General features: G+C 39.8%; 1 protein-coding gene across 2 annotated transcripts in view; it reads left to right on the top strand.

Moving 5' to 3' along the window:
- sgsm2 (small G protein signaling modulator 2) overlaps positions 1–17,343 on the top strand; it is a 217,866-nt gene that overhangs the window by 193,021 nt on the left and 7,502 nt on the right. For both annotated transcript variants that reach the window (XM_072589864.1, XM_072589862.1), the window contains 9 exons: positions 64–209; positions 1,371–1,499; positions 3,092–3,274; positions 5,455–5,892; positions 7,950–8,074; positions 8,173–8,255; positions 9,297–9,406; positions 11,318–11,414; positions 16,369–16,536. In XM_072589864.1, coding sequence (XP_072445965.1) covers positions 64–209; positions 1,371–1,499; positions 3,092–3,274; positions 5,455–5,892; positions 7,950–8,074; positions 8,173–8,255; positions 9,297–9,406; positions 11,318–11,414; positions 16,369–16,536 — 1,479 coding nt within the window. The remainder of the gene's footprint in view (positions 1–63; positions 210–1,370; positions 1,500–3,091; positions 3,275–5,454; positions 5,893–7,949; positions 8,075–8,172; positions 8,256–9,296; positions 9,407–11,317; positions 11,415–16,368; positions 16,537–17,343) is intronic.

Raw genomic sequence — 17,343 nt, 5'->3', positions numbered from 1 at the left:
TGCATTACTGTTCTTTTGTTCTAAGGAAGATAAACATTAAGACTTTTGTGATTCTGCACCCAGGGCTTGCTTACTGCCGACACCTCTCTACAGTCCGTACACATCTATCAGCCCTTGTGAATCATACCATTATTCCTCCTGACAAGCCATGTGAAGCTACAGGCGGACTGACTGGAGAAGTTTGGAATAAGTATGAGAAAGATAGGAAGGTAGGACAGCTGAGAAGGCAACAAATTAACCAGAATTCCTCCTTCTGATCTGTAATTAATTAATTATCATTCTTGAAGTATGTGCATGGCAGGATCAAATGAGTTGAGTAAAGAATGTATTAGCATAAACAGTCTGTTTATTCCTCTGAGGCTAGGGTGCTCCCTGTGTAAGGTGTGGAGAAATGGTTGTTCCAGTCCAAATAGCCAGTGGGCTATGTGACATGTGCTTCAGGGTCCATCACCACCACTTCCAAACACAATCAGAACATTTTTTTTTGTGAAGAACAATTATGAGTAGAAGAATATTTCATTTTTGAAGTTATTTTCCTCCCCTTAATATTCTTCTCTCCTCTTCTGAAGACACACTCCTTCTTGGCTTGCCATCTACTGTTTGGTAATTGGTCCTGATTATTTCTCTTATGGTTGAAAACAATCCTGTTATATAGAAGCAGAATTAGGCCATTTGGCCCATCAAGCCTGCTCCAGCCAATCATGGCTGACATGTTTCTCAACTCCATTTTCCTGTCTTCTCCCTGTAATCTTTGATCTCCTTACAACACAAGAACCTGGGAAAAAGGAAGCAGTAGACAGCCCAATATTGCACATATGTAATTTTCACATACATCTATTGACCGTAGGTGTTGCTGTGCTGGCGATCAAGAGTCGGAACCATTATACTTTCCTTTCCTTCCCAACTCAGCAATCCTAGCAAATTGTAATGTTTTAGCTGCTTGCCTGTCTGAGACCACCAACTTGGAGATCTAACCTTTTGTGTCTTGTCTGGACTAGAAGATGACTTAATTAGTAAACACTGAAAGAATATACATTGCTGTTCATAAGCATAGGTGGTTTCTGCCTGGTAGCCATCTTAGTTGCAGGTGGACTTATTTAACCAAGTAGCATAGCCATTTGAAAACAGTTAAGACAATGAGCTGACCACAGGCATAAAGATTTGAGCATAATAAAGGGCAATCGAAAGTAAGAGAAAGAAAAGAAATTGTAAAAAATGAGACTTAACATTTTGGCTTTACCGAGAAATATATCTGAAAGCCAGACATGTATGGTTCCACAAAAATTCTACTACAAGTAATTTTAATAATTAAAGTAAAAATAGAATCATAAAGTCATAGAAAAATCACAGTTTGATATTTTTATTCTTAGAACTACAAAAAATTGGAGCTGCTGAGACTAGTTTATTATGGAGGAGTCCAGCATGAAATAAGGAAAGATGTTTGGCCCTTCCTCCTGGGACACTACAAGTTTGGTATGAGTAAACAGGACATGGACCAGGTATGTAATCAACACTTCACTGTATAAATCAATTGGACTTGAATGAGTCAAAAAGCTGAAAATACCATGTGCCGTTCCAGGGGCTGCTCTTCTCATAGTTGGAAATCAAAGCATAGTGGAGACTGAGTTTAAAGAAACATTAGAACCATAGAAAATAGGAGCAGGAGTAGGCCATTCAGTCCTTCCAAACTGTTGTGTCATTCAATATGATCATGGCTGGTTGTCCATCTCAATACCCTGTTTCCACTTTCTCCTCATACTCTTTGATCTCTTTACCCCTAAAAAACGTGTGTCTAACTCTGTTTTGGGAACATTCTGTGTTTTGGTCTCAGTTGCTTTCTGTGGCAGGGAATTCCACAGGTCCACGACTCTCTGGTGAAGAAAGTTCTCCTCATCATAATCCTAAATCAGAAGCCCATATCCTTAATCTGTGACCCCTGGTTCTGGGATTCTGGTCATTGGGGAATAGCCTTCTTGTGTTTACCTTCTTGTATCTAATCCTGTCAGACTATACACTGTAACTAATCTATGATGGAGCTGACTTAGAAATGCTTGCTGACAATGAGTAGCTGAAATGGGTTAAGATTTCTTTAGGAGAAAGTGAGGACTGCAGATGCTGGAGATCAGAGCTGAAAATGTGTTGCTGGAAAAGCACAGCAGGTCAGGCAGCATCCAAGGAGCAGGAGAATCGACGTTTCGGGCATGAGCCCTTCTTCAGGAAGAAGGGCTCATGCCCGAAACGTCGATTCTCCTGTTCCTTGGGTGCTGCCTGACTTGCTGTGCTTTTCCAGCAACACATTTTCAGCTAAGAGTTCTGTATCCAACATTAGAATTCCTCCGATACTGAACAGGTTAGGTGGTTTGTTGCTTTATCTTTTGATATTTCCTGTAAATTTACATTTCCTTTGCTACTCAAATATTGTAATTCCACATAAAGTTCCAAAAGGCAGTGGAAATGTAGCAATCTGTGACAATAAATTGCTTTAGTGAGGAGTACACAAGACTGATGAGGCTATATTGGCTGAAATAGAGGCTTTGCCCGCACCTAAATTTTTTAAAAACCCTCTAAATGGATAATGTGCTTGAAGAAGCTGTCGTTGATCATTAGAAAAGAGAATTTAAATGGACCTTTCAAGATTTTTGGAAATTGCATGTTAAGCTACATGATTGGTAATACATCCTTTTTTTAGACATAAATTGTAAATAAGGATTGGTGAAACCGTAGTATGAGTTACTTAGTTGAAGATTTAAACCGTATATAAGTAATGATCAATCGGAATCATGCAGAATATATCTCTATCACTGCTGCTTCAGACAAACTAACAAGGCATGGGAGTAATGCATCATTTCCTGTTGAGGTAGATAATGATTGACAGCACTTTAAAATGCATAGTCTTAAAGATATGTGTACATCATGTCCCAACAATCCTTATGAGATGCTGTAAGATAGTGTCATTGATGAAGACAGAACTCCAGAACTCCACCTTTTGTTAAAAGCAGTTGGTTGTTTCAAAAACACTAATAGCAGAATATGTGCATAGATGTATCTCAGTCTCTGATTAATTGCATTGATTCCTGGGCTTGTCCCACAGGTGGATGAAGATATCGCTGCCAAGTACAGAAGTGTAATGGCAGAGTGGAAGGCCTGTGAGTTGGTCGTCAAGCGAAGAGACCGGGAAACTCATTCAGCAATCTTGGCCAAATTTTCATCGGGTAGCAGCATAGATAGTCATGTGCAACGTCTGATTCATCAAGATTCCAGCATCAGCAATGACGTAAAGTATTTTGTGTATCACATTTGTTGATTGTGTTAACCATTGGTATCAGTGAGCTCTTCAGTCTTGTTTTGTGGGTGACTCTGGAAAGGCCATGTTTATTTTTCACCCATATTTGCCATAAGAATGTGGCAGTTGTCCTCCCTTGTAATGATTATTTTGACAAATTAATAGCTTCAGAAGTAATTAAATCATGTCCTGCAAGATAGAATTAAATGGAGGCCAGACACGTCAGGATTGGCATTCTCTCCTCCCAGAGAGCATTATGAAACCAGTTGGATTTTAAGACAGTTTGGCAGTCCTAGATTATGTATTGGCACAAGCCTGCAAATTGGTAGATTTTGAACATCAGAAGTTGATATGGTAAGATGTTTGTGGACAATCACTTAATCACAACATTTCAGTATTCGTAAATAAAAACCATAAATCTAAAGGAGGAAGATAGTGTATAACAATAACCATACTTCTTAATAAATGCTCATTGTGCAGCTCGATGTTAGGACACTACAAACTGATTTAATTGGGTAGCCCTGAGTTTGTGCCGGTGCTGCTACTCTTTTTACAACCCTATGGTGCAGACCATCCTGTCCTGGGGCCATTTCAGCCTTTAGGTACAAGATTTTTCCTAGCACTTTTTCCCTGATGATGGTGATTGTTTTAAGTTCATCCTTTACGGTCACCTTTTCATTTGGGACATTTTCTAAGTCTTCTACCATGAAGGCAAACAAAAACAAAACTGTTTAAAGGCTCCATGATTTATTTGTTTTCCATGACCATTTCTCCAAACACTTTGTGTAAATAAAAAGTCATATTGAACTCAAAGCATTAAATCTGTTTCTCTATCCACAGATGCTACCAGACCAGCTGGGTTTTTCAGCAATTTCTGCTTTTATTTTAAATCTTTGGCAACTGCAGTGTTTGTTTTAATTTGAATGTCCTTCCAGAGAACTGTGTCTCTGTCTCTGGTCTTAGTTACTCTTTTCTTATTGGAATACTTATAGGAACTCTCACTATCTGTTTTACATTACTAACTAGCTTTCTCTCGTACTCAGCCTTTGAAGCAACTCACCAAGGCACTTTACAAGCATGTGATCCTTTCTCCCTACAAGGCCATGTGCAGTTGACACATGAACAGCACCACCTGCAAATTCCCTCCAAGTTGTACGTCATCTTGACTTGGAGCTAAATCACCATTCCTTTTCTATCAGTTGGGTCAAAATCCTAGAACCCTTTCCTAACAGCTGTGTGGAGATATTTTCTGACCAGCCTATTCAGAGATATTATTGCACACCTCTGGACCAGGTGGGGCATGAACCCAGGCCTCATGAAACAGCAGTGCAGATATTCCTGCACCAAATAAATGCTGGGTTTGCCAGCGATGCCCACATGCCAAGAATGAATAAAAAGCCTAAAATCTATTAAGCAGTGTTGGAGAGCAGAATAGCATGTGTTCACTCTTTCCTCCACAGACCTTCCTGAGTATCCTGGCAGAAGCCCTTTGTGCCTCTCCAATGCATGGCCCTTCCCCATTCTCCATAGCCTTCCTCAAACTATGCATTTGACAACCTTCCATGATTTCTGATTTCATAACATTTCCAATTCTAAAGTGTGTTTCTCAAGTATGCAAAAGCTGACTGTTCTCCCTGATGAAAGAAAGGAAATGTAATAAAGTCAACTTTGGGAGTGACTTGTTCTCAGCCCAACAAGCCTGAGACTGAGCTGATCCCTTATCATGTATTCCTTATGGAATCAGTCAGACAATATGCTAGAATGCCGTTAATGATGAAATTATAAGCACATCGCTTAGTTGATGGCAGGAGGACTGTAGTTGGTGGCAAGGATTTTCCTCCTTGGTTCCAGATGATATAAAGAATAAATACTGCAAATGCTTGAAATCTAACAAGTAAACAAAAAGTTGGAAATGCACAAGTCCACCATCATTATCTAAAATGCAAGTTGCAATTTTGATTTTAGGTTCTTCCTCCAACTGCAGATAATATTTTTAAAATAATCTCCTCGTACATATGGTATCCCTAACTAGATTGGCAGTGGGGAGTTTTACATACATTTTTGATTTTAATTTTAAGGCATTCTGCCCCTAGAGAGATTTCTCTGCTTCGCTTCATTATTCACATGGAAACTTAGTTTTACAATGTCATTCCTTTTAATATCCTGTTTAGGTCTTCATTTCTGTTGATGAAGTGGACCAGGGAGAGAAAGCCTTTAAATTGGTGGATGATGTAATGACAACAGTAGTAAACATTGACACCCCAACTGCAGCAGTTGAAGAGAGACCATCAATGGAGTTTGACTCTCCTGATTCTGGACTGCCTTCATCAAGGAATTATTCTGTCACATCAGGACATTCCCGAATCCTTTCAAGTACTGATGATCAAAGTTTGTGCATGGAAGAAGGTGTGTTAGAGGAAGAAGATAACACTGACTTACACAAGGTCGAAGAACAGGCACCTAGTATTAGTGAATCTGATTCCAGAAGAAAAAGTGACCTGCAAAATGCTGAAACTCAGGACTCATTGTCAGAGGAACAGCTGTGCACTCAGTTAGACTTGATAATGAGCGAGGAAAACAGCGCATCTTTCCCATCTACAACGTACACGGTCAGTAGGCTTTGATTCTATTCTGAAGAGACAATAAGTGAAGAGGTGATTGGGACAGGTTAAGTGAGAACTCAAAGAACGTTACAGATGAAATATGCAGAAAAGTATGAAGCAATTTGTTTTGCTGTTTAAAAATAGAAAACATAGAAACCAAATGTTGACATTTGCAAGGAGCCAGTAATTCGTTTAAAGTCATGATTTTCAGAAATGCAACTATAAGTGAGGACCACTGTGCAGCAAATAATTAGGCAAGCAAATGATGTGTTATCCATTATTACAAATGGATTGGAGCTTGAGTAGACACCTTACTACAACAATATAGAGTCACATTTGTTACGCACCAAAAGAACGCTTTACTTGCCTTCAGCAGAGTATAACAAAAGTTCACTCGATTCATTTCTGGGATGAACAGACTATCCTATGAGAAGAGGGATTCCCTACATTTTGGAAGAATGATATTGGATCTCATTGAGATATACAGAATTTTTAAGGGGCTTCACAGATGCTGGGATGATGCTTTCATTTGGCTGGGGTTCACAACCTCAGTAAAAGGCCAGCAATTTAGGACTGAGACCACGAGTCATTTATTCAATCAAAAACTGTATTTTTACATCCTTTAACAAATAGGATTGAAGGCTTCAAAGATTAGTATAGACTGACAATGAAACATTACAAAATAATGATTTATGAGCTCTTGGTGATTCATTACAAAGATGAACATAATAAACTGTCAGTATCTATTGCAGCACTACATGGGTGAAAGACATTCAGTCTGGGGTTGATATTGGAGGTGTTGTCTGAGCAGATATTCTGGGGTTATGTTTGATTACCTTGGAGAAATATTTCAAAAGGAATTTTTACAATTCTCTATTGACGATGCTCAATCATTGGGTATATTTAAGGCAGAGATTGAGAAATTATTGGATAAATCAAGGGGTGTGCAGCTAATGCAGGAAAATGGGGTTAAGATAGAAGATCTCCCACAATCTTACTGAACAACAAAAGCAGATTTGAAAAGTGAAAATGTTTACTCCAGCTACTATTTATTATATTCTTATGTCGACTACTCAGTCTAATCTCCTCTCATTTTCTTCTTGTCAAGACTTAATTATTTCATTGATGATTTTAATCAGAAATTATCCTTTTCCATATTAGCTGAACCATTACGTTCTTAACCTTGCACCAAAGCCATTTATTCAGCCGTCCTCCATGTTTTACTCTGACTACTTCAAGTCGCTTGATTCCTCATCTTAAATCTGTTAAAGTTAACATTGTCTCTGTTTTTGTTGGGCCACATTTTACTTCCTTATTCAAGTGTGATCAGAGATTTGATCCTCAGTTTAAGATTGATGTGCAAATTATCCATATTTCTCCAAGGCCATTAGGACTGTTTTGAGATATTGATGTATTCCACCTACTCTTGGAAATTTAACTGGCCCAGTTGTCCAGCAAAGTGACAACATTGAAGAAACAGAGGTTATGTTGTGCCACAGGAAGTGATTCAGTCACTTTGATTACCACAATTTTAAATAATTACAATGATTTGAATCAATTTACTAGGGTACCAATTAATTTTTTTTGTCTTTGGTCCTGTAATGAAAGCAAAGCTGTATTTATGAATGACTTGCATGGCTCACTTCAGGGAAATTAACAGCAAACCACATAGTGAGACTGGATTTAGATTGGGTATGAGTGCCATATTCCCTGAAGGGTGGTAATGTGAGTCATCTGAGCTTTTATAACAATCTGCTGGCTATTATGATTATTTTGTTCTGGTGCCTTCAAAGTATTTCATGATTTGAACTCCTGAGCTTTGGGTTACTCATCTAGTGCTCACCTGCCAATCTACTGGAGAGTCACAACTGAAACGACACAGTTGAAGTACTGTCATTGAATCCAAAGAAATGGGTAACATAACTGATTAAACTGTGATTAGGAGTGACATACCAAGGCAGTGGAGAATGGTGTATTAGAATTCAGTGTTTTAGTTCAGGATACATTTATCAAATCACTTATCTCTAATTACTAATACAATTTGAATATTCCTTGTCTCTTAGACAGAACTGATGGATGCTGTATCATTAAATTGGCATCGGATTGATAAGGATGTACAACGTTGTGATAGAAATTACTGGTATTTTACTGCAATCAACCTAGAAAGACTGAAGACTGTAATGTGCAGGTATGGTTTTCGCTACTATCTGTTGGACAGATGTTCAATATGTTCTTTTTTTTTGCTTCTATCACATTTCTGATTGTTGTTCTCTCTTTGCCTTACAGTTATGTATGGGAACACTTGGATGTGGGCTATGTTCAGGGAATGTGTGATCTCTTGGCACCATTAATGGTGATTCTGGACAGTGGTAAGCACTACTTAATGGATAAGCAACTGCACTTGAATAAATGCCACAATTGTATATCGCAATCTTAAGGTATCATTGTACATGTCTCGGTGGAAATATGTACCTTGAAGAGAGATTTAAGCTCTTGTACCTCTTATAAAAGACAGCAATGATGATTATAAAGATTAATAGAGACAGAAAATGAACCTCTCAGAACGCTTTAATTTCTGAACTCTTGGTGATTCTTTACAAAGATGGCTGTGATAAAGTTTGTATCACAGCACTACATGTGAAGGATGACTAATCTGGAGATGATAATTAAGATGTAGGTTGCACAGATATTCTGGAGTTAGGTTTGATCACTTTAGGAAATGATTTATACAGAATTTGAGCATATGGTTTAGACTGATACTTTTAGTGCAAAACTGAAGGGTTTCCTGCACTGCAGGAAATTCATGATGAAGGGTTTATGCCCAAAACATTGACTCTCCTGCTCCTCAGTGGCTGCCTGACCACTTGTGCTTTTTCAGCACCACCCTTTTTGACTTACACTACAGGAGATACCCACTATGAGCTGAGATGTCAAATTGTGAGGCCGTGTCTGCATTCTTGATTAATATTAATGTGCTGTTCAAAGAAAAGCAGGGGAGATATGATGCATTAGCCAATACTCATCCTGAAACCAACGTCACTCAATCAAGTTGCCCAACCATATTTCTCAGTGATGCTCATGGGACCTTGCTGTGGAGAAATTGGCTGCTGTACTTCTGTCATGACAAAAATGGCTACATTCCAAAAGTAATTTATCGGTGGCCAAACCCTGAGTTGTGAAAGTGGCTATATAAATGCATATTTCTTCTTTCTTTAACTGATACAGAAATATCCAAAATAATGCTGGACCTTGAATCATCAAAAGCTATTTTAGTTTCAGTATCTTGAAAAAAGAATGGATTGGAGCTGAAATTGGTGCACTTGGACAACCCTGACCATTAAGTATGTCACAGTAGAGTCATCCAACTTCTGACAGGAGTGTTATTGTGTCCTTTTTTTCTTCTTGTTTAGAGCCCATTGCATACAGCTGCTTTACTCAGCTAATGAAGAGAATGAATCAGAACTTCCCAAATGGTGGTGCCATGGATACTCACTTTGCCAACATGAGATCATTAATACAGGTAATGGGACACTAGGATTAGAGTCAACAATGTTTTTATGAATGGGCAGACCAACATGAAATATGAGTGCCAATATTCCACTATGACAGCTGGGGAATTTAAAGTCAGTTAATGAACCTGAAATAAAAAGTAAAACACAGGGACCACTGCCAGCAATAGTTACAATGTAACTAATAAATTGTTATAAAAATCCATCTGTTTCATAGATTCGATTTGAGGAATGAATCCTGCAATTTGATAGCAATGTTGTTGACTTTTAAATGACTAACAAGTCATTCAAGTATAAAGAAGGCTACTCACCACCACTTTCTTGAGCATTATAGATGGGCAATAAATGCTGATGTTGCCAATGACACCCGCATCCCATGAATGAAATTTTAAGTAAAGTTTTCATAGTGCCTTCCCAAACACCAATGCTCGTTGTTCTCTTATTTAGTTAGATAAAATATTAACTGGTATGTTAATCAATAAGTAAGACATCACCACCTCTAGTAGTTTATCAACTGAGCAGTTTAATCTCTCAGATCAGGAAGGACCCAAACTTCAAGTGCCAGCCTGTATAAACTGTTCTTAGGAAAACCATATCCCTTAGCAATGCTGGAAGTCTATATGTTGTTTCTAGTCCACGATCTCTGCTGTTATTTAATATATATGGTTATAGGGCTGAATTACTGTGAGGCAGGAGAGCTAACAAGCTGGCAGAGGTAGGAAAGGAATTGAAGACAAACAATCCTGCCAGGTGGATTTGTTAGTATGTGGTAACATGCAGCTTGCTGAGTCAGCACAGAATCTCCCCCAGCTGTAATATTAACCGTGGTCCAAGTTTATTTCAATATTCACCAGAAGAGGACTGAAGTTGCAGGATACAGAACCTGCAGGCCAAACTGCAGCAATTTACCAAGTTTACTCCAATATCATCTCTTGATTCTGAGAAGGATAAAAGCAGCAGGTTGTGGCTCCCCCATAAGTAACACAGCATCTTCAAATGGGCATTTACCATCCTTCATTTGGCTGGATTGTTATTCTGGAGTTTTTTCCTTAACACCATCACCACAAGGACTACAGCGGTTCTAGTAGGCACACTGCCAACTTGTCAGGGCAACTGGGAATGGGCTCCAAAAAAATCACTTCGCCATTTTTAAAATAAGGGAAAGCACCTATATGACTAATGGCCATTTAGGTGAGGTATGGAGCCAATGCCATTAGCAAAGCAGGGGTGAAAATCAACATTGACAATAGCTCCCTTCAATAAATAAGGTTTCAGTAAATGGAAATACCAGATGGGTGAAGCAGTTGAAACCATCTGTCTGGTTTTGTAAACTCTATCTATCCCTATTGCTGTCAATTTAGTTGAATGTAAGTTATTTGCTTTTTAAAGATTTAAATAATCCAAGTTATTTTGCTTTTTGAAGTCATCTAATGTTCCCCTCTCTTTGTATTTCAATCCAACTTTTACTCATGAAGTGTTAGGCTTGAAAGTGTACAAGTTGTACAATGTGTCAGATGGTGTAGAAAAGCAGCTGTGCATATTTGTTGTTTAAAAAGCATGATTGTGACTTTGACTATCTGTCTGTGTTAGGTAGGTTGTATACGGGGCCTGTACAGAAGTTTAGTGGATTCATAGCTAAAGATAATATTAACTGCCAGCTGAGAAAATGGGATTTTCATTTTCAAAATTGTAGTTGCTGATGGAACCTCTCTTCACCTACTCCCCCCAGCTCTCTATAAGCAGCATTGCAAAATCCTTTTGTGTTAGGGAACTGTTGACATTAATAGAAATACTGTGGCATAAAACAACTGAGTTGCCATATCTTGATTTTTACAATCAGTACATAGGATTTGATGCATGTTACACAAAGTTGATACCGGTCATCATACTGAACCATAATACTATCTTAAACCCTTTTTCAGATTTTGGATTCTGAGCTCTTTGAGTTAATGCATCAGAATGGAGATTATACCCACTTCTACTTCTGCTATCGTTGGTTCCTGCTGGATTTCAAAAGAGGTGGGAATGAGAGTTCCAGTGCTTTTACACAGAATTGTTTAATAATCACATTGTCATCGAGGTGTACAGCACGGAAACAGACCCTTAGGTCCAACTCATCCACGCTAATCAGATATCCTAAATTAATCTAGTCTCATTTGCCAGCACTTTGCCCATATCCCTCTAAACCCTTCCTATTCATATACCCATCCAGATGCCTTTTAAATGTTATAATTGTACCGGCCTCCTCCACTCCCTCAGGCAGCTCATTCCATACACGCACCAACTTCTGTGTGAAAAAGTTGCACCTTAGATCCCTTTTAAATCTTTTCCCCTCTCACCCTATGCCCTCTAGTTCTGGACTCTCCACTCCAGGGAAAAGACCTTGTCTCTCTTCCCCATCCAATTATATTGGTTTACCCACTTCCCACAGGTAGCAATTCATACTGTGTACTGCAACCATCCAGGAGATTGTCATAGATCATGCTGCAGACTTCTCCACTTCAAATTAATTGAAAATATTGCTGTGTGGATTTGGTTGACTTGATAAGGTCATATGCATTGTGTGTCCTTAGTTGCCCTGAGAAGATAATAGTGAGCTATCTTCTGCGTTCCTTGTGAGTACACTTCCATGGGGCCAGTGACAATGGAGTTAAGCAAGTTAACATAGTGATGTTATGGTAGTGGGTTGAAGGGAAACTCTGAAGTGATGGTTTAGCTGGGTCGTTGCTTGTTATCCTTTCAATGGTTCCACTTTCACACTGACCGGTGAGAAACACTTGTCAGACACATGATCTCTTCCATGTCAAAGTATGTTTAAACACTGCAGAGGATGCATTAAGAGTGGCGCATGACTGATCCCAAGTAGAACAATGACAAATTTTAATAATGATAGCCAAGCGTGAACCTAATTGGACCTGATCAGGTGGACCCGAGAACTCTGTGGGAAGCTAGAGAAGTGATTGCTGGGCCCCTTGCTGAGATATTTGTATCATCAATAGTCACAGGTGAGGTGCCAGAAGACTGGAGGTTGGCCAACATGGTGCTACTGTTTAAGAAGGGCGGTAAAGACAAGCCAGGGAACAATATACCGGTGAGCCTAACCTCGGTTGTGGGCAAGTTGTTGGAGGGAATCCTGAGGGACAGGATGTACATGTATTTGGAAAGGCAAGGACTGATTCGGGATAGTCAACATGGCTTTGTGCTTGGGAAATCATGTCTCACAGGCTTGGTTGAGTTTTTTGAAGAAGTAACAAAGAAGATTGATGAGGGAAGAGCAGTAAATGTGATCTATATGGACTTCAGTAAGGCGTTTGACAAAGTTCCCCATGGGAGACTGATTAGCAAGGTTAGATCTCATGGAATACAGGGAGAACTAGCCATTTGGATACAGAACTGGCTCAAAGGTAGAAGACAGAGGGTGGTGGTGGACGGTTGTTTTTCAGATTGGAGGCCTGTGACCAGTGGAGTGCCACAAGGATCGGTGCTGGGCCCTCTACTTTTTGTCATTTACATAAATGGATGCAAGCATAAGAGGTACAGTTAGTAAGTTTGCAGATGACACCAAAATTGGAGGTGTAGTGGACAGTGAAGAGGATTACCTCAGCTTAAAAAAGGATCTGGATCAGATGGGCCAATGGGCTAAGAAGTGGCAGATGGAGTTTAATTCAGATAAATGCAAGATGCTGCATTCTGGAAAAGCAAATCTTAGCAGGACTTATACACTTAATGGTAAGGTCCTAGGGAGTGTTGCTGAACAAAGAGACCTTGGAGTGCAGGTTCATAGCTCCTTGAAAGTGGAGTCACAGGTAGATGGATTGTGAAGGAGGTGTTTGATATGCTTTCCTTTATTGGGCAGAGTACAGGAGTTGGGAGGTCATGTTGCGGCTGTACAGGACATTGGTTAGGCCACTGTTGGAATATTGCTTGCAATTCTGGTCTCTTTCCTATCAGAAAGATGTTGTGAAACTTGAAAAGGTTCAGAAAAAATTTACAAGAATGTTGCCAGGGTTGGAGGATCTGAGCTACAGGGAGAGGCTGAACAGGCTGGCGCTGTTTTCCCTGGAGCATTGGAGGCTGAGGGGTGACCTTATAGAGGTTTATAAAATTGAGGGGCATGGATAGGATAAATAGGCAAAGTCTTTCCCTGGGGTCGGGGAGTCCAGAACTAGAGGTCATAGGTTTAGAGTGAGAGGGGAAAGATATAAAAGGGACCTAAGGGGCAACATTTTCCCCCAGAGGGTGGTACGTGTATGGAATGAGCTGCCAGAGGATGTGGTAGAGGCTGGTACAATTGCAACATTTTAGAGGCATCTGGATGGGTATATGAATAGAAAGAGTTTGGAGGGATATGGGCTGGGTGCTGGCAGGTGGGACTAGATTGGGTTGGGATATCTGGTCGGCATGGACGGGTTGGACCGAAGGGTCTGTTTCCATGCTGTACATCTCTATGACTCTAGAATGTTTTACATGGTAGTAAAAATAGAGATCATCTTTTGACATTTTAATGACATTATATCCAAATTAATTTCTTGTCAATCTTTACTATTATAAATTCCTGTGATCATATTGATTATGCAAATTTGTAATTACATCCCACTGGTTGTGAGTGTTTTATTACAGCATATAAAGTTCACATTAGATTAGATTAGATTAGATTAGATTACTTACAGTGTGGAAACAGGCCCTTCGGCCCAACAAGTCCACACCGCCCCGCCGAAGCGTAACCCACCCATACATCTACCCCTTACCTAACACTACGGGCAATTTAGCATGGCCAATTCACCTGACCTGCACATCTTTGGACTGTGGGAGGAAACCGGAGCACCCGGAGGAAACCCACACAGGCACAGGGAGAACGTGCAAACTCCACACAGTCAGTCGCCTGAGGCGGGAATTGAACCCGGGTTCTCTGGCGCTGTGAGGCAGCAGTGCTAACCACTGTGCCACCGTGCCGCCCATAGGCAGTTCTCTCTTTAAATTAGAGCATAGGAGTTTAAAATATAAAAATGAAATGGATAATACTTCTCAAGTCAGCTAGAAATAGGGGATAAATCATCTTAAATCATCCTTTTCTAAAAAGAAATGTCTCTTTTGCTTGACAGATGATAAATGTTTGAATTATTTTCAAAATGAGGAGCTTAATTCTTTAATGACTGTTAGAAGATTCGATTGTATTTACCAAGTAGCCTTTTGTCATTGTGGATGCTGTGTGCTGTCATACTTTATCTAAAAGACTAGTCTGAAGCACATTATTAGCAAAGGAAAGCCCTGGAAATGGAGTTCAGCATAATGTTGCTAGGTTCCAACTGTTTCTATGACAACTGCATTATCTATCAAGTGTCATCTGTACCTTTAGGGCTTGCTATGTTAATTTTCACCCAGATTGTTCAGCAACATTTTTAAAAAAATACATATCCCTTCAATACCTCCACCCAAAAAGTATGGCTCATGTTGCATTTACCTGAAAGGCAACTGAAAGATATCCTTGATGTTATGCACTGGTCAATATTTATCTCTTAATCCATACTGAAACAGATTATATGGTCATTATGTTGTTGCTTTGTTGTTTCTGCACACGTTTGTGACTGTATTGCCTAAATTACAACAATAGCTACACTTCAAAAAGCGGCTTTCAGTACATTAGGGCATCTGTAGGTCCCACACAGCCATTATATAAATGCAAGTCTTTTTTTGTCCAGCAAGTAACCATTCCATCCTCACCCATCTTTATCACCCTTTCGCAATATCTCCAGTTGCTAGATTATGCTCTGGTCAACGTTTTGGTTAATTCACGGCCCGGTGCAACTGAATGATCTCAAAGATCTTAAGTTCTGTCCTCCTCTTGTGCTGAGTTTAAAAAAAGAGACTGACCTGTATTTTTAAATGCTTTTGAAAGCCTCAAACCTTCTCACACCACTAAGTAAATCTAAAATGTAGCCACTGTCATAACGCAGCAGCGATTTTTATGCACTGCAAGCTGCAATAAACTGTGGTAAGAGAAATGGACAGACCATCTGTTTCAGGTCGGAGTGAGGGGTGAATATTAGAATTCCCTTGTTTTCCATTCAAGGTTTTGTTTTAATGAATTGGCAGATGATTGCACTTCAAACTGTGCAGCACACCTCCACTCCTAGTGTTTACCAACATTCCTCATTTGGAGAGATGCTGCTCAGATACAGTGGGACATGTAGTTTCCTGCTGGCGGAAGCAATTCTGAGATTCTGTATCCATCTGCAATGATTGATTGGACTGCATGTCCTCTTCTGTGCTGTATCGTCCTACAGGTCTCTGAAGTGGGAATTGAGCTCAAATCTTCTGACTCAGAGGTAACTGTGTAAAACACTGAGCCAAGCCTGATACCATATCATCAAAGTTGAAAAGTGCAGCACTGGAAAAGCACAGCAGGTCAGGCAACATCCGAAGTGCAGTAGGATTGACGTTTCGGGCGTAAGCCTGATGAAGGCCTTATGCCCGGAACATAGATTCTCCTGCTCCTCGGATGCTGCCTCCTCTGCTGTGCTTTTCCAACACCGCACCTTTCAATTCTGATCGCCAGTATCTGCAGACCTAACTTTCTCCACCATTGTTGTTATCAAGCTGACCCTGTGAGCAAAGGATGCTACAAGTGGTCTTGGCAGTGTTGAACTAGTGAAAGAGTGTAGTTGGCTGCTGCCCTAGCTGGATTATATGAGAAGATTTGAGTGTGGACGATTACAACTATAGTTCCTGCAGACATGCAAAAATTGACATACATGTGAAGACTTGAACAAAGTGCAAGCCAATGGGTGGCAGCTGCTGAACCAATGCCCCAGCAAGAAGCTAGCCTCCTGTCAAAAATAAGATCTTTAGTTGAGTCTATTAATTAAGCTGTTCATGTGTTATTTATCATTATTTCTTGTGTGTATAATCAAGTCACCTTCAAAGTAAGTGTGTCATGAAGCATATCACTTAAAATGACTATCTTTTGGCACAGAACTCTTGTATGAAGATGTCTTTGCAGTGTGGGAGGTTATCTGGGCAGCTAAATTTATCTCTTCAGAGCACTTTGTCCTTTTCATTGCCTTGGCTCTGGTGGAGGTTTACCGTGAAATCATACGTGATAACAACATGGACTTCACAGACATTATAAAGTTTTTCAATGGTGAGTTCAGGCACTTTCAAAAGTACATATGACTTTCTCACTGTTTTTTCAGAGGATATGCATGAAAGTTTTCTGGTGTTTTTCCTTCCCCTTTATCTGAACATCTGGCTGGTAATCCCAAATTTTTCTGTCGCTACTCTGAGTCATAGGCTCAAATTTGAAGTGGCAGGTGGTAAGCTATACTGTTCTCACGTCCTTGGGGCCAGGAGAGGTAATTAGCACAGAAAGACTTAGGGAGGAAATGAATAAAAGTTAAATTCCAAAGTAAAGTGTCCTGGTGACGACAGTAGTAAAGTTGCTGTCTCATCCCACTTTCTCAGCAGATCACAAGCAATGGGGATCTCATCACTGCTAGTCTCAGACCTACTTTGATCTTTCATTTTTCAGCACTAAATAGTAAACAGGGAAAGGGAGTCTGGCAGATGTTTATTTTGGCAAAAACAGCCTGGGGGGCAATGAGACTGGTTTAACTGTTTCTCTGGCTAAAGTCAACTCATTCAAGGAAGATTGAGGATCACATTTGGAAGCTTCTCTTTTGGCATGGGTTCAGTGTCGTACCATTTACTACCCCTGTTCATGAGCCTCAGTCAAAATGTGCCATTCCTCTCTAGTTAGATATGATGCATTGTAAACACAGGCTTGTTCCAAGGATGAGAGATTGCAGTTTCATGGATGAGACTTAACAGTTTTAAATAGAGTAAAGGGATGGGGTATAAAAGCAGGGAGATTTTGCTAAAACAGTTTGGATTAAAAACTGGCTTTCTGAAAGAAGGCAGCGAGTGGTGGGTGATGGAAAATATTCAGCCT

The sequence above is a fragment of the Chiloscyllium punctatum genome, chromosome 19 (assembly GCF_047496795.1).
Source record: "Chiloscyllium punctatum isolate Juve2018m chromosome 19, sChiPun1.3, whole genome shotgun sequence".
NCBI classification, from domain to species: Eukaryota; Metazoa; Chordata; class Chondrichthyes; order Orectolobiformes; family Hemiscylliidae; genus Chiloscyllium; species Chiloscyllium punctatum.
Note: the sequence above shows the minus strand (reverse complement) of the source record. Positions and strands in the feature narration are given on the sequence as shown.